The sequence below is a fragment of the Blennius ocellaris genome (assembly GCF_963422515.1).
Source record: "Blennius ocellaris genome assembly, chromosome: 19".
Lineage (NCBI taxonomy): Eukaryota > Metazoa > Chordata > Actinopteri > Blenniiformes > Blenniidae > Blennius > Blennius ocellaris.
In genome coordinates, this window is record NC_137668.1 from 5,525,454 (window position 1) to 5,548,552 (window position 23,099).

At 46.3% G+C, this 23,099-nt stretch overlaps 1 protein-coding gene across 2 annotated transcripts in view; it reads right to left on the reverse strand.

The window, feature by feature from the left end:
* Positions 1 to 15,549: 15,549 nt before the first annotated feature.
* LOC308144321 (receptor-type tyrosine-protein phosphatase mu-like) overlaps positions 15,550 to 23,099 on the reverse strand; it is a 127,111-nt gene continuing 119,561 nt past the window's right edge. For both annotated transcript variants that reach the window (XM_080515412.1, XM_080515411.1), the window contains 4 exons: positions 17,880 to 18,005; positions 17,542 to 17,705; positions 17,150 to 17,285; positions 15,550 to 17,066 (listed from right to left, as the gene is read on the reverse strand). In XM_080515412.1, the coding sequence (XP_080371538.1) occupies positions 17,013 to 17,066; positions 17,150 to 17,285; positions 17,542 to 17,705; positions 17,880 to 18,005 (480 nt within the window). In that variant the 3' untranslated portion in view covers positions 15,550 to 17,012. The remainder of the gene's footprint in view (positions 17,067 to 17,149; positions 17,286 to 17,541; positions 17,706 to 17,879; positions 18,006 to 23,099) is intronic.

Consider the following 23,099-nt stretch of genomic DNA (forward strand, 5'->3'; position numbering starts at 1 on the left):
ACCACCATGATGTCTGGTTGGTTCTCCATTACCATCCTGTCCGTCTGGATCTGGAAGTCCCACAGAATCTTCCAGATACACCCTCTGACCACCACCAACTACTCACTCCCACTACATTCACCCTCTGACCACCACCAACTACTCACTCCCACTACATTCACCCTCTGACCACCACCAACTACTCACTCCCACTACATTCACCCTCTGACCACCACCAACTACTCACTCTCTCTCTACATTCACCCTCTGACCACCACCAACTACTCACTCTCTCTCTACATTCACCCTCTGACCACCACTAACCACTCACTCTCTCACTACATTCACCCTCTGACCACCACCAACTACTCACTCTCTCTCTACATTCACCCTCTGACCACCACCAACCACTCACTCTCTCACCTTGTGACCACCACCAACCACTCACTCTCTACATTCACCCTCCGACCACCACCAACCATTAACTCTCTACATTCACCCTCTGACCACCACCAACCATTAACTCTCTACATTCACCCTCTGACCACCACCAACTACTCACTCCCACTACATTCACCCTCTGACCACCACCAACTACTCACTCTCTCTCTACATTCACCCTCTGACCACCACCAACCATTAACTCTCTACATTCACCCTCTGACCACCACTAACCACTCACTCTCTCACTACATTCACCCTCTGACCACCACCAACCATTAACTCTCTACATTCACCCTCTGACCACCACTAACCACTCACTCTCTCACTACATTCACCCTCTGACCACCACCAAACACTCACTCTCTCTCTAAATTCACCCTCTGACCACCATCAACCACTCACTCTCTCTCTGGCCACCACCAACCACTCACTCTCTCTCTACATTCACCCTCTGACCACCACCAACCATTCAGTCTCTACATTCACCCTCTGACCACCACTAACCACTCACTCTCTCACTACATTCACCCTCTGACCACCACCAACCACTCTCTCTCTCTCTCTCTCTCTCTCTCTCTCTCTCTCTCTCTCTCTCTCTCTCTCTCTCTACATTCACCCTCTGACCACTACCAACCACTCACTCTCTCTCTACATTCACCCTCTGACCACCACCAACCACTCACCCTCTCACCCTCTGACCACCACCAACCACTCACTCTCTCACTACATTCACCCTCTGACCACCACCAACCACTCACCCTCTCACCCTCTGACCACCACCAACCACTCACTCTCTCACTACATTCACCTTTGACCACCACCAACCAATCACTCTCTCACTACATTCACCCTCTGACCCCCACCATCCACTCACTCTCTCACTCTGACCACCACTAACCACTCACTCTCTCACTACATTCATCTTTGACCACCACCAACCACTCACTCTCTCACTACATTCACCCTCTGACCCTCACCAACCACTCTCTCTCTCACTACATTCACCCTCTGACAACCACCAACCACTCACTAAAGAGTGAATGTAGTGAGAGCACTACATTCACCCTCTGACCACCACTTACCACTCACTCTCTCACTACATTCACCTTTGACCACCACCAACCACTCACTCTCTCACTACATTCACCTCTGACCACCACCTACCACTCTCTCTCTACATTCACCCTCTGACCACCACCAACCACTCACTCTCTCACTACATTCACCCTCTGACCACCACCAACCACTCACCCTCTCACCCTCTGACCACCACCAACCACTCACTCTCTCACTACATTCACCTTTGACCACCACCAACCAATCACTCTCTCACTACATTCACCCTCTGACCACCACCAACCACTCTCTCTCTCTCTCTCTCTACATTCACCCTCTGACCACCACTAACCACTCTCTCTCTCCTCTCTCTCTCTCTCTCTCTCTCTCTCTCTCCTCTCTCTCTCTCTCTCTCTCTATTTCTCTCTCTCTCTCTCTCTCTCTCTCTCTTCATTCACCCTCTGGCCACTACCAACCACTCTCTCTCTCACTACATTCACCCTCTGACCACCACCAACTACTCTCTCTCCCACTACATTCACCCTCTGACCACCACCAACCACTCTCTCTCTCACTACATTCACCCTCTGACCACCACTAACCACTCTCTATATATATATATTCACCCTCTGACCACCACCAACCACTCACCCTCTCACTCTCTCACCCTCTGACCACCACCAACCACTCTCTCTCTCTCACTACATTCACCCTCTGACCACCTAACCACTCTCTCTATATATATATTCACCTTCTGACCACCACCAACCACTCAACCCTCTCACTCTCTCACCCTCTGACCACCACCAACCACTCTCTCTCTCTTACATTCACCCTCTGACCACCACCAACCACTGTCTCTCTCACTACATTCACCCTCTGACCACCACCAACCACTCACTCTCTCAGTACATTCACCCTCTGATCACCACCAACCACTCTCTCTCTCTCTACATTCACCCTCTGACCACCACCAACCACTCTCTCTCTCACTACATTCACCCTCTGACCACCACCAACCACTCACTCTCTCACTACATTCACCTTTGACCACCACCAACCAATCACTCTCTCACTACATTCACCCTCTGACCCCCACCATCCACTCACTCTCTCACTCTGACCACCACTAACCACTCACTCTCTCACTACATTCACCTTTGACCACCACCAACCACTCACTCTCTCACTACATTCACCCTCTGACCCCAACCAACCACTCTCTCTCTCACTACATTCACCCTCTGACCACCACCAACCACTGTCTCTCTCACTACATTCACCCTCTGACCACCACCAACCAATCACTCTCTCACTACATTCACCCTCTGACCCCCACCATCCACTCACTCTCTCACTCTGACCACCACTAACCACTCACTCTCTCACTACATTCACCTTTGACCACCACCAACCACTCACTCTCTCACTACATTCACCCTCTGACCCCCACCAACCACTCTCTCTCTCACTACATTCACCCTCTGACCACCACCAACCACTCACTAAAGAGTGAATGTAGTGAGAGCACAACATTCACCCTCTGACCACCACTAACCACTCACTCTCTCACTACATTCACCTTTGACCACCACTAACCACTCACTCTCTCACTACATTCACCTCTGACCACCACCTACCACTCACTCTCTCACTACATTCACCCTCTGACCACCACCAACCACTCTCTCTCTCTCTCTCTCTCTCTCTCTCTCTCTCTCTCTCTCTCTCTCTCTCTCTCTCTCTCTCTCTCTCTCTCTCTCTCTCTCTCTCTCTCTCTCTCTCTTCATTCACCCTCTGGCCACTACCAACCACTCACTCTCTCTCTACATTCACCCTCTGACCACCACAAACCACTCTCTCTCTATATATATATATTCACCCTCTGACCACCACCAACCACTCACCCTCTCACTCTCTCACCCTCATACAACCACCAACCACTCTCTCTCCCACTACATTCACCCTCTGACCACCACCAACCACTCTCTCTCTCACTACATTCACCCTCTGACCACCACCAACCACTCACTCTCTCACTACATTCACCCTCTGACCACCACTAACCACTCTCTCTATATATATATATATTCACCCTCTGACAACCTCCAACCACTCACCCTCTCACTCTCTCACCCTCTGACCACCACCAACCACTCTCTCTCTCACTACATTCACCCTCTGACCACCACTAACCACTCTCTCTATATATATATTCACCCTCTGACAACCACCAACCACTCACCCTCTCACTCTCTCACTCTCTGACCACCACCAACCACTCTCTCTCTCTCACTACATTCACCCTCTGACCACCACTAACCACTCTCTCTCTGTATATATTCAGCCTCTGACCACCACCAACCACTCACTCTCTCAGTACATTCACCCTCTGACCACCACCAACCACTCACTCTCACTACATTCACCCTCTGATCATCACCAACCACTCACTCTCTCTCTACATTCACCCTCTGACCACCACCAACCACTCACTCTCTCACTGCCTTCACTCTGCATTCTATAAATCCTGCAGGGTGTACCAGGCTCTAGGGAGAATCCTGCAGGGTGTACCAGGCTCTAGGGAGAATCCTGCAGTGTGTACCATGCTCGAGGGAGAATCCTGCAGGGTGTACCAGGCTCTAGGGACAATCCTGCAGGGTGTACCAGGCTCTAGGGACAATCCTGCAGGGTGTACCAGGCTCGAGGGAGAATCCTGCAGGGTGTACCAGGCTCTAGGGAGAATCCTGCAGGGTGTACCAGGCTCTAGGGACAATCCTGCAGGGTGTACCAGGCTCTAGGGAGAATCCTGCAGGGTGTACCAGGCTCTAGGGAGAATCCTGCAGGGTGTACCAGGCTCTAGGGAGAATCCTGCAGTGTGTACCATGCTCGAGGGAGAATCCTGCAGTGTGTACCAGGCTCGAGGGACAATCCTGCAGGGTGTACCAGGCTCTAGGGACAATCCTGCAGGGTGTACCAGGCTCTAGGGAGAATCCTGCAGGGTGTACCAGGCTCTAGGGAGAATCCTGCAGGGTGTACCAGGCTCGAGGGACAATCCTGCAGGGTGTACCAGGCTCGAGGGAGCTGACGCCAGCTGAGGACAGGTCTGCACACCATCACAGGGAACACAGAGGTGCAAAACAACCCAGACAAAGTCAATCAGGAAGAAAAACTTCCTCATTGACTGAGAGTCGTTATGTGGCTGTGATGAGTAACAGATGCAACGTGGTAAGTTTGAGCCTGATCAAATCATGTTTGAGTTATTTACACTGCACTTCCTGTTTCTAGCCTATAGCGCTATGGTTGTTATCATCACATGATAACTTCAGTTTGGTTAACCCACGATGTGTGAAGGAGGAAATGAGAAAGAAGAAGTCCTATTAAAGTAAATTGTGAGTGTAGAAGTGGACATTTGATGACAGACTGACGGATTCCTATTAAATGGGGCAAAAGGAAAAACATCTCTGATGAAAAACCAACTGAAGCATATGACTTAAATATTAAAATATGTAAATATATTAAATATTTTATAGTCCACATGTTAAATGTGAGTTTAATTCCTGTGCAAACAGTACCCTTTTAATATCCATTATCCTACCCAAGATCTCTTATTAGGATCTGCTCACTGACAATGTATAGGACCCTATTGAAACCATAGGGATTATCATTAGGGACAAAGCCTGAAAGGCAACGACCCTTTTGTTTTTGTAATGTTTCTTATTGTTTCTTAGTCCACCTATTCCGCCGCATCATTAGACCCAAATTTGACCCACTAAACCAGGGGTGTCAAACTTCGGTCCTCGAGGGCCGCAGTGTAAATGAACTTGAGTTATGTTCATTGTGCAATTTTTGAGTTTATTTTAAGTTGAAATGACAGTATATTATGTATGCTTTTATTTTTAAATGACTTGCAATTGCCGTAAGTCGGAAGTGACTGTTGTAAACAGAAGGAAACACCGCCAATGTCTATGGACAGTGACATGTGCTCTGCAAAGGTTAAGAATTTAAGTTAAGGAGAAGTTTATCGGTGATTATGGTTCAATAGCACCCGGTTTATAAGGAGACAAGGTTCGTATCAAGTTTGTTATCTTAAATGTATGTTTCTTTCATTTCACAGACCTCATGAGTATCTGCTTTGTGTTATAGTAATTTTCTCACCACTAGAGAGTGCTATTGCGTTTTAGTACAAACAGGTTTACCACAAGGTGACTTCAATGTTTAAGTTTCATTGTGACGTAAAGTAAATTTATTTCATTTAAGGCAATAATTTTAGCAAACGGTTAAGTGTAAACATGCTGTTCAGAGTTGCTAATTGTGTGTCTCTGTTTTACATTGTAGCTCTTACGGTGTGTTCACATACAAGGTTCAATGAAGGTTGTGAACCATCAGTTTAAGAGACCATCTTTAGACCGCGGATGCTACATGCAGCCCTGCACTACTGCACGTCTCCCTGCTTCCACACAGCTGATTGCAATGAGCAGCTGGTTGTCTGGCTTTGTGCTGAAGGTGGCGATGAACCATCAGGACATTCAGGGGAGGGAGACGTGGAAAACATGCAGGGCTGCGGCCCTGGAGGACCGCAGTTTGACACCCCTGCACTAAACGCGCTCAAATGTTGACCAACTTTGGCACGCTCCGCAAGATTGGCAAAAACTTTAAGGAGATGGAAAAAATTAACCCCCAGAGTGCCGATCTGAGAGACAGCAAGGATGCTAGTCAGCAGGAGGAGAGGATGAGGTAACGTTTTTAGGATGCATCCATCGTTTTCATGGAATTCAGACAGAATGGCTCTGTCCCTCGCATTAGTTTGGCTTTTAACAGATGTAAAACAGTCAGTTATTTTTTTATTTGTTGATTTATTTCCTGGTTGATTTATTTATTGGTTGGTTAACCTTGTTCCCACACCTATCGTTTAATGTATAACGTTACAGTAGATAACTAAATTTGGAGTTTAAGAGTATTGTCCTTTTGGTGGTGTGGTTATATTCATCTGATGATTTATTACTGGGTTTTTTTGTTCAGGTCTTTGATAAAGATTGTTATGAGACCTACAGGACCTCTTTTTGACACATCTACCAATTAGTAATTATTAATTTTAACATATTCTGTTTGTTCTGTTAACTAAACCTGCTGATTGAGAATGATAACTGTAATCAAATTAAATTTTATGCATTTTTATTAACACATTTCTTTCATTTGTTCAGTTAGAATCTACATAAGTATATAAAACATGTTTTTGAGGAAGTTGTAGTTTTTCTACATGCCCCCCTGCATACAGAACATGATCACAGCAACCTGCAGATGTGCCTTGTCCTCTAAGACATTACCACCGGGTGGCAGCAACTACAATTGGGAATTGCCATGTGCTGCTCCATCTCCCCAATCTTGTTCATGGCAGCTTTTGAGATCATTTTCATTGGAGCAAGACAAATGGTCCGAGGGGTCAAGCTACCATCTGGGGAGCCTAATCCTGCTGAGGAGCTACATAGACAATGTCACCAGCCTCCTTCAGAAACCACTACTTTTAAAACGGATGGACGAGCTGATGGATTGGGCAAGAATCAAGCCCACCAAGTTACGTAGCATCAAGCAAGGGAGTTAGGGACGATTCCACCACCTTTGTTGTCAGGGGAGAGGAAATTCCCCTCCTGTGTGAACAAACCTGGGGACACTGCCGACCTGTCCGACAAGCAGATGGGAAGGACAGTTACAAAGCAGCTAACAGATGGTCTGTCCAACATCGACCAAAGCCAACTCCCCAGCAAGTACAAAGTCTGGTGCTACCAGTTCACTCTAGACAGGAAGGTGTTGTGGCTGCTGAAAATGAGTGAGATCCCCTCATCTACTGCAAGTAAGATGGACATAAAAGCCAACTCTTTCATTCAAAAGTGGTTGGGGCTTCCATGATGTCTCTCAGAAACGGGCCTCTTCTGGAAGAACAAGCGTCAACTGCCCTTGCAGTCCATTGGGCAGGGATATATGGAGTACAAGTCCAGCCTGATCCTTGAGCTGAGAGAATCCACTGACCAATGTTGGAATTTATGGTTGGTTATTAGCATTACAATTACTGTAAGTAATGGATTACTGAATTTAATAAATCACTGGAAGTAATTTATGAAAATGTCAGGGATTAGGCTGGGATCTCCCTTTAAGAGTGGGCGGGCCACAGGTCTGGGCGGTCGGTGCCACACCTGTACCCAGTTCTGTCATCACCAGGCCAGCTATATATGTCCTGTCTGTGTTCCTTGTTGGTCTGTTAGTCATCCATGTCTGGTCCGTCCTGTCCAGTGTTTTGGAGTTCAAGTCTGCTGCTCCTCAGGTCCAGGAGCAACCTGCAACTCGTCGGTCTGTACTGTCATTGTAAATAAAGACTTGATTGAACTCAGCCTGCCTCAAGAGTCCTGCACTTGGGTCCTGTCCGTTACCCGTGACAGAAAATTTGCAATTATTAATGGAAGTAAATGGTCATTTACTCATTAACAACTCCTAAAGTAATTGAGTAATTACTTAAAGGTGAATAAATTATCAAAACTTATTTATTTATGAAAAATTATTAATTTGAATTAATTGGTTATTTATCAAATAATAATGGAATTGTGGCACCACCAGCTAAACTGGAAATAGCTAATACCAAAATATCAGTCTTGTTTGTAAAAAGGTTATTTAAGTTAGTTAATATTTCTGTGTAAATATAACAATCTTAAATAACAAGGAAGGTGTGAGATTCGAGCACAGACTGTTACAAACCAGTGAATTGTCAACAATAAATACACAATGATTACCAAGAACCGATCAATTCAGCTAAAAGGTTTTTATTTACAAAAATGTATTAATTCATAAATAATTCAGGAATTATTTCATAAACCAACACAATCAAGTAACAAACGTCATCTAACATGGAGATCTAATCTACTAAACAGGAACACTATGTACAAAGAAAGAGTGTGTGTGTGTGTGTGTGTGTGTGTGTGTGTGTGTGTGTGTGTGTGTGTGTGTGTGTGTGTGTGTGTGTGTGTGTGTGTGTGTGTGTGTGTGTGTGTGGAGAGAGAGAGAGTCTGAGTAGGGATGTAATGACCACGAGTGTCCACCAGGTGGCGGCGGACCTTGGAGGGTCAGTGTCAGTGGGTGTAATGACCTTGAACAGACACCAGAGGGAGGCAGGCGTCTGGTTCGGGGCGGTGACCATGACGACCACGTGGGGCGCGTGGTGGCGCGCGGAGGGAGAGCATGATGCCTCGATGCGACCACCAGGTGGGCGTAAAGAGAGATTGCGATGACCCAAAAAGAGGAAGAAAGTTCTGGCGAGGCTCGGTTCTGTGGCGCTGTTCTCCACACACAGATCGAGAGTCCCGAGCTTGCGATGATGCACGTAAACATTGTGCTCACGTTCGTACACAACAGATGCTTATCAACGGCACATGGAACACAATTACAGGTTAGCTTCAGGCTAATCTAGCAGCGCTGCTAGGTTAGCTTCAGGCTAATCTAGCAGCGCTGCCCAGACTAAAGCTCTCTTAGGGTTCCGTTGCACTGTGTGGTCCAGCACCGTCTGTGGACTGGACGTCTGTAGGGCCTGGTTTCACTGTAAGAAAGCCTCAGGTTTGCAGCTGTGTGGGAGTGTGTTGCAGTTGGGGGGGGGGGGGGGGGTCCATCTATGGCTCACTAAAGCAACATATTATAAACTGCTCTAAGTTCATGTGTTTTTTCTCTATTAAAGCTGTGTATAGATTATGCCTGATAATCATTATTTTGTTTCAACAGAGGTAATCTACTACCTACGAAAGTTAGATAGAATCATATCATTTACATATTTCTTAATTGGAAGTTTTGGCTTTTGTAAATTGGCTGTTTCCAAGCTTTATCTAAATGTTTGTTTAGTTTAGTTTAGTTTAGTTTAGTTTAGTTTAGTTTAGTTTAGTTAGGGTTAGGGTTTTGCAATAAATACATTTCATCGTATATATCAAAATCCAATTTGATCCCCAAAAATCTCATCAAGTCTAAACTAAGGCGTTTTTTCCTCCAGAAAGAAACAGGTTCCAGTTCTGGTCGAGGGCCAGATTTAGCACCAATTCTTTGTCTTTCCACCACCAAAGCCTGGGCCTATCAGGGGTTACACTGGTGCTAGGCCAGCCCTACTTCATTGCTGGGCCAGAGCAGGGCCAGACTGGATCCAGATGTGTCGTCAGGTGGGGGCAGAGTTGTCGCTAGATTATTACTACCTATGAAGTCGAAGAGACGCTGAGCTGGCTTTCTGAAATCTGAGTGGTTATAGAGAAAAAAATGTAAATGACGCGAGGGGCTGGACTTGTGTTGGGTTGGTGTGGGCTTGCTTATTGCCAATTGTACAATATTGCTTATTGTAATCACACTGCAGTAATCACACTGATCAAAATATTTTACAACTGTAATGAGATTAAATCAGCCTGAGCAGCTCTCTCTAGACAGTAACATGATTTTGTGGATTAAACCAGTTTGAGCAGTTCTATCAAGGCAGTAACATGATTTTCTGGATTAAACCAGCCTGAGCAGCTCTATCTAGACAGTAACATGATTTTGTGGATTAAACCAGTTTGAGCAGTTCTATCAAGGCAGTAACATGATTTTCTGGATTAAACCAGTTTGAGCAGCTCTATCTAGACAGTAACAGGATTTTCTGGATTAAACCAGCTTGAGCAGCTCTATCTAGACAGTAACAGGATTTTCTGGATTAAACCAGCCTGAGTAGCTCTATCTAGACAGTAACAGGATTTTCTGGATTAAACCAGCCTGAGCAGCTCTATCTAGACAGTAACAGGATTTTCTGGATTAAACCAGCCTGAGCAGCTCTATCTAGACAGTAACATGATTTTCTAGATTAAACCAGCCTCAGCATCTCTATCATGACAGTACCATGATTTTCTGGATTAAACCAGCCTGAGCAGCTCTATCTAGACAGTAACATGATTTTCTGGCAAGAGTATGAATTAGCAGGTAGGCAAAAAAAAAAAAAAAAAAAAGCAAAAACAACAACAATGATAAGAAAAGCAAAAACAAAACAACACAAAACAAAAAACAAAAACATGATTTTGATAATTGAAAGAACAATAGCAGAAAATAAGAAAAATCAGCAGCAAATCTCTTCGATGAGGAGTGGAAGTGTGTGTGTGCATGTGCGCGTGCTCGTGTGTATGTGGGTTGTCCACTGTGGTTACAACTGTTGTGGGGGGGCCTGCAGCACCACCCCAGGGCCCGAGGCCACCAGGGCCAGATGCTGCCACTCCGGCACCTGGCGGCCCCCTGGGCCCTTTGTTAAGGGCTGTCCTGTCCCTGTACGCCCAGAGCAGGAGTTTGGTTCACATTGCCGGCATTAAGTCGGACCGGTTCCCAGTGCACCTTTTCATTACTTACATGGACAGAATTTCTAGGCACAGCCAGGGACTGGAGGGGGTCTGGTTTGGGGCCACAGAATCTCGTCTCTGCTTTTTGCAGATGATGTGGTTCTGTTGGTTCTCCAAAGGAAAAAGACACCTTGGGGCCCTACCAGAAGAGCTGGAGGAAATGCCTGGGGCAAGGGAAGTCTGGACATTCCTGCTTAGACTGCTGCCTGCGCCACCAGGCCCTGGATATGCAGTAAACAATAATTACAATTACCAGAATTAACTATGAAGCTTGAAGGATTTTGGAGTTCTTGACACAGAAGAGGTTCGACATTTCATTCACCTTTGTGCTCATTAATAACACAGCTAGTATGATTCCAAACATTATATTTATTTACAATGAAAACAAATAAAACACAGATTCTAACTACCTATATACAGCTGGGTGTGTGTGTGTGTGTGTGTGTGTGTGTGTGTGTGTGTGTGTGTGTGTGTGTGTGTGTGTGTGTGTGTGTGTGTGTGTGTGTGTGTGTGTGGAGAAAGAAAGAGAGAGAGAGAGAGAGAGAGGTGGAGGGAGTGTGTGTGAGACGTGTGATGGAACTACAAAACAAGATGGCGGATCACAAGAAACTACATTCAAATGGAGGTTAGGGCTCCAGACCAGACCCCCCCCCCCCCCCCCCAGACCAGGAAGAGCGAAGGCCCAGCTGGGCCCGGCTGGAAGGCAGTCACCCGTCCAACCCCAGGAGCCCCAAACAAATTCCCCCCCGCCCCATCACCTAATCCCAACCCACACACACACCCACACTTAAGCATGTCCATACACACATATACACATACACTCACACATACATTTACTTGGTGGGGAGAGGGGTGGGGGTTGCCCCCCCCCCCCCCCCCTCCCTGACTAAAAATAGAAAGTTAAAATTTAGTGGGGAGCCTCTGTGAGAACAGCTGGAGCATCAGTGCTGAGTTTCTGTTAAGAACAGACAGTCGAGTTTATTATCTAAAATAAGATCATTTATTATAAGAGCCATGTTGATGATCTGTGTATGTTTGTGTTTCGTGACGGGTGGAGCTGAGGGGAGGTGGAGGAGGTTGCTGAGGTTGATGTTGTTGTGTGTGGGGATGTTGTGGAGGATTGTGGTGACGACAGGAACTGCAGAGGCGGGGGTGGATGTGTTGTTGTGAGTGATGGAGAGAGCAGTAGGGGGCGCTCCAGCAGGTCCATGTTGTGGTGTGGTGAGTGAGGAAGCCAGGTGGAGGTGAGTGAGGAAGACAGGTGAGGGCGTGCACCAGGAGGCTCTAGTCACCCATGTCTCCCGTACCGAGTCGCATATTGAAAGTTGATGGAGAGCGCCATGCAGCCCTGGTAGCTGAGGTGGAGTCTGCCGGTCGGTACAGGGAGGGCCGCTTCAAAAATAGGTTCAAATAATCGATAAAAACAAAGTCCTGTGAGCGACACGCTGCCTGGAGCCGGTAGTGGAGGGAGAGAAGTCTGCTGAAACAAACATCTCCATGGCCGACAGTGGGAATTAGGCCGCTGATAAAAAATGGACAGACCACAGTTTTTTAAAACAGAGAACCGTTCATTAAAATCTGTTTTGGTGACTTCAGAGTCCTCTGGCCAAGTCGTTGGTTCCCACATGCACAATGATGCACTTCACCGAGGGTGGCAGGTTTCCCAGCAGATCAGGGAGTTTATTTAAAATGGTTAAAATTGTGGCTCCAGGAAAACAGCGACTTGATCGAGTTAAAAATCCTCGCCGAAGAGCGCTGACGCTCTGATGGAGAAATCAGCCGGCCCGTTGCAGAATGTTGCAGCACTAGAGGAGAGCGGCGCCGGTCCTCCTGAAGACACAGCACTCATTGTTGATGACGTAGTTCCAGGGCCACTGCCAGTCCTTCACACGGTCGGGGGGGGGGGGGGGGGGAGTCGCCGCCGGGATGCTGATGTCTGGGATGGATGTTTTAACCGGACCCCGGGCTACTCCATTAGGGGCCGATGAGGATGACGCAGTGATGATTGGACGGGTCGCCGGAGGAGCAGGTGTCCTGGGAGACCTGTTCACTGCAGCGTTCACGGTGACCACGTCCGCTGGACAGGTTGTGTCAGTCAGTGAAGTCTTCATAACTTAGTTTCATTGGTGAAGAGTCATGGAAGAGGGACTGCGAAGCAGCCATTATTGCTTTTCCCGCGTTCTCTGCTGCTGAGGGTTAATGTTATGTTCTGGATAATTATGGATCATTACGTTATGTTATGGAAAGTTATGTAATGTTACATTACTTTATGGATTATTACGTTATGTTTTGGAACGTTATGTTATGGAACATTATGGAACCTTATGGATTGTTATGTTACATTATGGAACGTTACGTTATGGAACATTACTTTACGTCATGGAATGTTATAGAATGTCATGGAACGTTATGGGACATTAGGTTACGTGATGGAACGTTATGGATCATTACGTTACATTATGGAATGTTATAGATCATTAAGTACGTTATGGAACGTTAAGTTAAAGAATGTTATGGACCATTACTTTACGTTATGGAATGTTACGCTGTTATGGAAAATTATGGATCATTACATTACATTATGGAACATTATGGATCAATACGTACATTATGGAACGTTACGGATCATTATGAATCATTATGTTATGTTATTTATGGAACGTTATGTTATGGAACGTTATGGATCATTACGTTACGTTGTGGAATGTTATGGAACGTTACATTACATTATGGAATGTTACGGATCATTACATTATGTTATGGAACGTTATGGCTCATTACGTTACGTTATGGAATGTTACACTGTTATGGACCGTTATGGATCATTGCATTACGTTATGGAATGTTATGTTACAGAATGTTATGGGCCATTACATTACGTTATGGAATGTTACACTGTTATGGACCGTTATGGATCATTGCATTACGTTATGGATCGTTATGAATCATAATGTTATGTTATGGAATGTTACATTGCGTTATGGAACATTAGGGATCATTACATTACGTTATGGAATGTTTATGGATCATTAAGTACGTTATGGAACGTTATAAATCCTTATGTTATGTTATGGACCGTTATGGATCATTACATTACCTTATGGAACGTTACACTGTTATGGAACATTATGGATCATTATGTTATGATATGGAACATTACATTACGGAACATTACATTACATTATGGAACGTAACGTTACATTATGTTATGGAACGTTATGGATCATTATGTTGCGTTATGGAACATTACATTACATTATATTATGGAACATTTTGGATCATTAGGTTACGTTACGGAATGTTACGTTACGGAACGTTGTGGACCATTACATTACATTATGAAATGTTACACTGTTATGGAATGTTATGGATCGTTATGAATCATTATGTTATGTTATGGAATGTTACATTGCGTTATGGGACAGTATGTTATGGTATGGAACGTTACGGATCGTTACGTTATGTTGTGGAATGTTATGGAACGTTACATTACCTTATGGAACATTATGGAATGTTACATTATGTTATGGAATGTTACGGATCATTACATTATGTTATGGAATGTTACATTACGTTATGGAACATTATGGATTATAACATTACGTTATGGAACGTTATGGGTAATTATGTTACATTATGGATTGTTATGAATTATTATGTTATGTTATGGAATGTTAGATTACGTTATGGAACGTTATGGATTATTACATTATGTTTTGGAACATTATGGATCATTACGTACATAATGGAACATTATGGATTGTTATAAATCATTATGTTATGTTATGGAGTGTTACATTACGTTATGGATCATTACATTATGTTATGGAACTTTACACTGTTATGGACCGTTATGGATTATTACGTACGTTATGGAACGTTGTGAATCATTATGTTATGGATCATTACATACATTATGGAATGTTATGGATTGTTATGAATCATTATGTTATGTTATGGAATGTTACATTATGTTATGGAATGTTATGGATCATTATTTTACGTTATGGAATATTAAGTTAAATTATGGATCGTTACATTATAGATCATTAAGTTACATTATGGAACATCATGGATCCTTATGTTACATTCATGGATCGTATGGATCATTATGTTACGTTACGGAACGTTGAGGAAGTGAACCAGGAGTGCGGTCACTAATCACCCGCGGTCTGGACACAATCTGAAAAACATGCGATGTGGAAAGCAGAGCAGCACCTTTCACTGCGGGGGAGGGGTCAATTATTCAGATTTCAAAACTAATCTCTCGCCACCATAACATCTGAACATTCTAGTAATCCCTTCCAGTCAAAGTATTTCTGGCCGTTTCAGTGTCGCGCAGCTTGAAATTTTCCAGGCAAACCTGTGAGTGACGTGTCACCCAGTACAGGGTGTCCCTCCTACCGGGTCGACACCCAGTACAGGGTGTCCCTCCTACCGGGTCGACACCCAGTACAGGGTGTCCCTCCTACCGGGTCGACACCCAGTACAGGGTGTCCCTCCTACCGGGTCGACACCCAGTACAGGGTGTCCATCCTACCAGCTCCCCTCACAGGTCAATGTGTTCTCGCCTACATGCAAGTATGTACTTCCAAGAACGCATATTTGGATACTTGAAATTGAGAGTTGACCAATGTGTTTATTACCCACATTACAAGTCGCGGACATTTTTCCTTTTTTATACTGCAAGCCCCCCAGTTGTGAATCATATCGTACTTTTAAATAGCTAGAGAACAGAGCCCCCTAGTGGTGAAACGCATGCTACTTTTAAACAGCTAGTGAATAGCCAGTGCCTCATGCCTCTGCAGAGAAGCCCCCTGTCCTGCAGGCAGCCCTGCCATTGGCTGAGTGGATTGGAAGCTGAAGTGCATGTGAACATTTTATTGATGATATTCTGGAATAAGAGGAACATAAATTACAAGGAGCTTCTTCAACCTCAGTGATTGTCTGTCAGTGTGACGACAACAACAACAACAACAACAACAACAACAACTTAGCGAATAAATATTCATCTGGCTGCTTCCTCCTGAATCATGTACATTATTAACAAACCCGCCCCAGACCCAGACCTAGACCCAGAACCCAGAACCCTGACTCTGACTCAAACCCACAAACCCGACCATGAACAGAGACACAGAATCCAGACCCAGAACATAGAACCCAGAGCACAGACCCAAAACAGAGACCCAGAACACAGAACCCCAAACACAGACCCAGAACACAGAACTAGAACCCAGAACAGGGACCCAGAACTAGAACATAGAACCCAGACCACAGACCCAGAACAGAGACCCAGAACCCAAAACTAGAACCCGAACCCAGACCCAGAACACAGAACTAGAACACCAAACCCAGAACACAGACCCAGAACCGCCACAACCCAAACCACAGCATCATGCTCTGTTTGAGTCCAACTAACCCGGGTTAGACTCGGAGTCAGGGTGTGGCCTTGCAGAGCTCGGTTCCACGGGCCCTTAATGTGTCATCAGTCATTAGCAGTCAACATAAAATGTTTGTTGTTGCCTGTTCTGATTGGTTCTAATTGACTGCTGCATTCTGATTGGTTCTGATTAGCTTCTGCGTTCTGATTGGTTCTGATTAGCTTCTGTGTTCTGATTGGTTCTGATTGCTTGTGACTGGTTTTGATTGGCTGCTGTTTTCTTATTGGTTCTGATTGGCTGCTGCGTTCTGATTGGTTCTGATTGGCTGCTGTGTTCTGATTGGCTGCTGTGTTCTGATTGGTTCTGATTGGCTGCTGTGTTCTGATTGGCTACTGTGTTCTGATTGGTTCTGATCGGCTGTCGTGTTTCAATTGGTTCTAATTGGTTCTGATTGGCTGCTGCATTCTGATTGATTATAATCGGTTCTGATTGGCTGCTGTGTTCTGATTAGCTCCCCAGAGGTTTGGTTGAGTTCATGAAAAACAACAACCAATTAACAACATCAGTTTAAAACAAAGTGAAGTAAGTGTCCAAACAAGGCAGTGCAAATCTTCCTTCTGCTCTTCCTCCTCAGGCTCTTCTTCTTCCTCCTCCTCCTCCTCTTTCTCCTCAGGCTCTTCTTCCTCCTTCTCCTCTTCATCCTCAGGCTCTTCTTCCTCCTTCTCCTCTTCATCCTCAGGCTCTTCTTCTTCCTCCTCTTCCTCTTCAGGTGATGTTAGACAGAGTTGAGATACTCCAGAGCGACTTCATAACAGAACTTGTACTGCTCCTGTGGATGCACCAATCAAAAGTTATGCTAGACAATAATTTCCTTGTCTGTTTGTTTGTTTGTTTGTTTGTTTGTTTGTTTACCAGCAGGTCCACCATGTTTGGTTTGTTGTTTCTCAGCGTTTTAACGGCATGAAAAACATCGACGCACCGCTGCTGACACAACATCTCACACACGATACTGATGCTGCAAAACACTCCACTCCGACCGCCGCCATTACTGTAGGAGGAGGAGGAGTAGAAGGCAGAAGAGGAGGGACAGGAGGAAGAGGCAGATGGAGGAGGAGGAGGAGGGAGAGGAGAAAGAGGAAGAAGAGGAAGGAGAGGAGAAGGACGGAGAGGACGAGGAGGAGGAGTGAGAGGAGGAGTGAGAGGAGGGGAAGGAGAATATATTTGTAATCGTCACCACTATATGGAGACAGCAGTACTCTGCAGTACAGTTAGCAGTACAGTTCGCAGTACTCTGCAGTACTCACAGGCAGTGCACCACCGTGCGTCCTTCCCCCCCGTCGTACTCATCCTGCCACTTGTCCACCTGGTGCACCAGCTTGAGGAAGGAGCGCTTGTTGACGGGTGTATCACGGTACATGGGCCAGCCCAGGAACTGGAACTGCTGAACCATCCGGTACCCGTCCTGCGGCTGCACACACAGGGACCACAGGGGCTCAAAACAAGCGCACCCCAAGAAGAGAACCACCATGCCACACCAGGTGGGGTGGGGGGGTACCACACTAATGAGAGCAATAACCCCAGACCACCCCGGTGAGGGAATCAAGCGCACCCCAGACCGTCCTGATAAGGGAAACAAGCGCACCCTGGCTGTGTTGTAAATCCTGAAGATGCGGCTGATGACATCCTCCTCCAGGTCGGCTGATACAAACTCCACCTGCAGGGAACCCAGGCGGTGGAGGCCGTCCTCAGGCCAGTATTGAGGACACAGCTAACACACACACACACACACACACACACACACACACACACACACACACACACACACACACACACACACACACACACACACACACACACACACACACACACACACACACACACACACACACACACACACACACACACACATCTTGTTATAGACACAAATTCAATCACATACACATTATATAATGATGTCTTTGTCTTTATATGTTCTATTAGATGAAATTTGTGTGTGTATGTGTGTGTGTGTGTGTGTGTGTGTGTGTGTGTGTGTGTGTGTGTGTGTGTGTGTGTGTGTGTGTGTGTGTGTGTGTGTGTGAAAAGGTGATATTCCCTTCTCACTGGAAAACAAAGACTTATGAGCACATGCACACAGTGCTGGGGATGGGTTGTGGCATTGCGTCACCCACACTGGCATGGGAGGGACCGAGTACGTGTCGCCAAACATGTCGCCAAAACGGAGTGACACACCATCCATCGCCACGGCTGACACTAGTTAACAACATCATGGGTCTGTAGTGAGGTACCCACTACACCCAGTGTCAGTGGCATAAGAGGATGGCAGAGACCAGAGGGCGGCAGAGCTGGTAGAGACCTTCATGTCGGCACGGCAGCACAGAAACTTCTGGTGGGAGCCAAGGCTGACAACCAGAGGTAGGTCTGAGGGGTTTGGTCATGGGAGTGGTTATACGTCTGCTGAGCCCAATAAGATGCCTGCTAGGAACCCAGTTACCCCAGTCAAGTCGAGGGATAGCTCCAAGCAGAAGGACACAGGGAAAGTAATGTGCTATCATTGCCAAGAGGAAGGTCACATTAAGCTGAATTGCCCCCAGATTAAGTTAGAACACTCCGGTAATAGTTGTGTTCCAAAACCAGAAGACAAGAATATAAGTTTTCTTGCCAGACTGTAAATGATCTCTGTCCTAATTAATGGAAAGCCTGCTTCTGTACTCTTAGGTTCAGGAAGTTCCCAGACTTTGGTGCAGCCACACTTAGTGGATGAAAGGGACTTCATACAGGGTAGGAAGCTGAAAGTGCTTGGTGCGAACGGGGATGAGCATGACTACGGCACAGCAGAGAACTACCTAACTACCTAAGACATATCAGATGATTGTGGGTGTGGTGGAGAAGCTGGGTCACCCACTGGTCATAGGACAGGATATTGTGGTGCGACCAAGAATGTGTTGCTGCCAAGAATGTGATTCTCACAGCGGCAGTGGTGCTGTGAGAATCACATTCTTGGACTTCTCCAGCGCCTTCAACACCATTCAGCCCCCGCTCCTGGGACACAAATTAACAGAGATGGGGGTGGACACACCTGGTGGCATGGATAACGGATTATCTGACAGGCAGACCCCAGTATGTTTGACTTGGGGACTGTAGGTCCAACACTGTTGTCAGCAGCACTGGAGCACCACAGGGGACTGTGCTGTCTCCGGTCCTGTTCACCCTTTACACATCCGACTTCAAATACACTTCAGACTTCAGAGTTGTGCCACGTGCAGAAATTTGCAGACGACACTGCAATCATTGGATGTATAAGTGGTGGACGGGAGGAGGAGTACAGGAAAGTGATCCAGGACCCAAGGACCAATGGGTACCAGACTTTGGACTGAAAATGCTTTTGCTCTTCATTTTTTATTTATTGTTATTTCTGCCCCATTCCTTGTATTCTGTCATTGCCTCTGACGATGCCATTGTGGTTGCTGCTGAGACTGTGAATTTCCCCGTGGGGATGAATAAAGTATCTATCTATCTCTCTCTCTCTCTCTCTCTCTCTCTCTCTCTGTCTCTTCTCTGTCTCTCCCCCTCTCTCTCCTCTCTCTCTCTCTCTCTCTCTCTCTCTCTCTCTCTCTCTCTCTCTCTATCTCTCTCTCTATCTATCTATCTATCTCTCTCTATCTATCTATCTACCAGAATTGCTCCAGTCTTGTAAGCCAGTTAACATGGTGGTCACACATTCTCAGAGCCAGTTCCAGACTCCTGGGGAGGTAAAGAATGAGCTTGGTGAGCCCAATTGCTTAAAGGAGTTGGCTTTTGCTGAAGCAGAAATGTCTACCCCGGCCAGAGTTAAAACAAGGAAGACCTGCATGCAGCGCACGCAGGCCAAGCTAGTGTACAGTGGAGGAAGAACTACACGGTATTCAGCCAGACGATGCTTGGGGTGATATGCCAGATGACATTGAGCAGTTGTAGAGGGAAGATGCCACATTGAACGGAGCATATTACAGGGTCACACATATTGAGGATGTACCGACTGGGGTGAATAGGACCTTGTCTGGAGAAGGCTTTATTGTGAGAGAGGCTCTGCTACACCATCAGCCAGGCAAAGGCAGAGCAGAGCAGCTGGTTGTTCCAAGGCAGCTCAGGGAAAAGGTAGTGTTAGGCCATGAGATCCCATGGTCAGGGCATCTGAGCAATTCCAAGACCTATGAGAGGATAGCAGCCAGGTTATTTTAGGCCAGGTCTCTATAGGGACGTGCAGGGATTTTGTAAAATTTGCCCCAAGCTGACGAGCAAGAAAAAGACTAGCCCTTATCCACTGCAGCCACTGCCCCCACTGCCCAATATTGAGACCCCCCTCTCTTGCGTAGCTATGGACTTGGTGTGAACCCTGGAGAGACCGCAGAATAGTTATAAATATATTTTGGTTATACGTGACTATGCCACACGTGACCTGGAGGCTTTTCCTCTGTGTAAGATTTCAGATCGCCCCATAGCTGAGGCCCTGTTGCAGTTATTTTCCAGGCTACAAATTCCCAAAGAAATCCTGAATGATCAGGGTACTGCTTTCCTGTCCAAGATCCTGAAACAGGTTTATAGTTGGTTAGTCATCAAGGGCATCCGAACCACTCCTTACAAGCACCAGACTGACGTCCTTGTTGAAAGATATAATCAAACATTGAAGAGCATGTTACTGAAGTTTGTAGCAGCCAATGGAAAAGACTGGGACTGCTGGTTGTCCTACCTGCTCTTTGCTTACAGAGAGGTTCCTCAGGCTTCCACTGGCTTCTCACTGACAGAGGACACCCAAGACCCGCAGCATCCTGGCCCATGTCCTCAAGATGAGGGATAAGATGGAAGAAATGACTGAACTGGTACAGGAAAGTTTGGAGCAGGCCCAGTCACACCAAAAGAACTGGCATGACACGGCTGCCAGGCAGCGCAACCTCCAGCCGGGGCAGAAAGTCTTGCTTCTGCTGCCCACCTAAGAGAACAAGCTTCTAGCCAAGTGGCAGGGACCGTACGAGGTAGTGCGGAAGATGGGTCCAGCTTCCTATGAGGTACACATGCCGAGAAAGAGGAAAGTACAACAGAACTTCCACGTCAACATCTTGAAGGAGTGCCATGAGAGGCAGCCAAATCTCCAGTTCCAGGTGCAGGCTGTGACAGAGAAAGAGTGTCCAGGGCAGTTCTTTCCAACCTACCAGCAGACAGCTACCATGGACTTGTCCCATCTATCCTTCCGCCAGCAGAAGGAGCTGGCAGTGATCATTCCCCCTGAACTTTTCAAAGAGACAGCAGGTTACACCACGGTGGTGGAGCATTCCATCCCTCTCAAGGACACAACCCCGGTGCGCCAGCGGATGTACCGGGTGCCAGAACGTCTCCTGCCGGACTTGAAGGCTGAGGTAGAGGAGATGTTGGCACTGGGAGTGATTCAAAGGTCTGTGATTGAGTGGCGCAACCAAGTGGTGCTGGTGCCAAAGAAAGATGGCACCATGCGCTTTTACATTGACTTTAGCCGGGTGAATGCCCAATCCCACTTTGACGCCTATACCATAACTCAGCTTGAAGACTTGATGTCCGGTCTTTCCTGGGCCTTGCGGGCTGGTATCGTCGGTTTGTGCCAGACTTTGCTCGGATAGCAGCCCCCTTGTCTGACCTGACTCGGAGGTCAGGCACCGCCCAGATCCAGAGGGGGGAGGAACAGGAGTTGGTGTTCCAAGATCTGAAAAGGGCTCTCTGTAAAGACCCGGTGCTGCAGAGCCCTGACTTCGAACAGCCCTTCACTACCCAGACTGATGCCTCTGGCGTTGGTCTTGGGGCAGTGCTCCTCCAAGGAAACGGGGAGGACCAGAAACCAGTTGCATACATCACCTGGAAATAATTTTTAAGAGAGACTCGGTATGCAGTGGTCAAGCTTGAATCCCTAGATGTCAAGTGGGCACTTGACAGCTTGAAATAATACTTTCTGGGCAGAGACTTCACACGACAGACTGATCACTGCGCCTTGCTAGAGTGCATGAAGGACTCAAATGCTCGCATCACCCGCTGGTTCTTAGCTCTGCAGCCGTACCGCTTCACAGTGCAATACAGAGCTGGCAAACAGAACATTGTTGCAGACTTTTTGTCTCGCCACCCTGTTTGCGAGACTCCAGAAGGGATGGGAAATATAAGAAGGTGATATTCGTGAACACATTACCCCTGTGCTGTCGTCTCGCCACTGGCTTCCAGTTCGTTTCAGAATCGATTTTAAACTTCTGTTGTTTGTTTTTAATGCCATCAATGGCCAGGGTCCCTCTTACTTGTCTGATATTTTAACTCTACGTGACCCTGGCAGGGCCCTGGTTCTTCAGCTCAGCTTCTTTTAGACATTCCAAGGTGGAGATATAAACAGTGGGGCGATCGCTCTTTTGCTGTTGCTGCTCCCAGACTGTGGAACAAACTGCCCCCCGACATTCGCACCACCACTGATCTCGGACTTTTTAAATCAAAGCTGAAAACTCACTTTTTAAGTTGGCTTTTAACTCTGTCTAGGACAGTGTACTTATTCTGTATGCTCTGTTTTTATGAATCTCTGGAAGGCTTCACCAACCTGCAGCACCGTGGCTCCTCCCACAGTCAGCACCTGTGTTTTATTTATTGTTTTTATGTATCATTCTCGTATTTATTTCTTAATGTATTGTTTTTTTTTTATAGCTTTGTTGTAAAGCACTTTGGATACCACTGCGTGATTGTAAAGGGCTATAGAAATAAAGTTTGATTGATGGATTGATTGATTGATATTCCCTTCTCACTGGAAAGACTTATGAGCACATGCACACAGTGTTGGAGGGGGAGTGCTTGTGAACATTCGGGTATTGCGTTGGGGATGGGT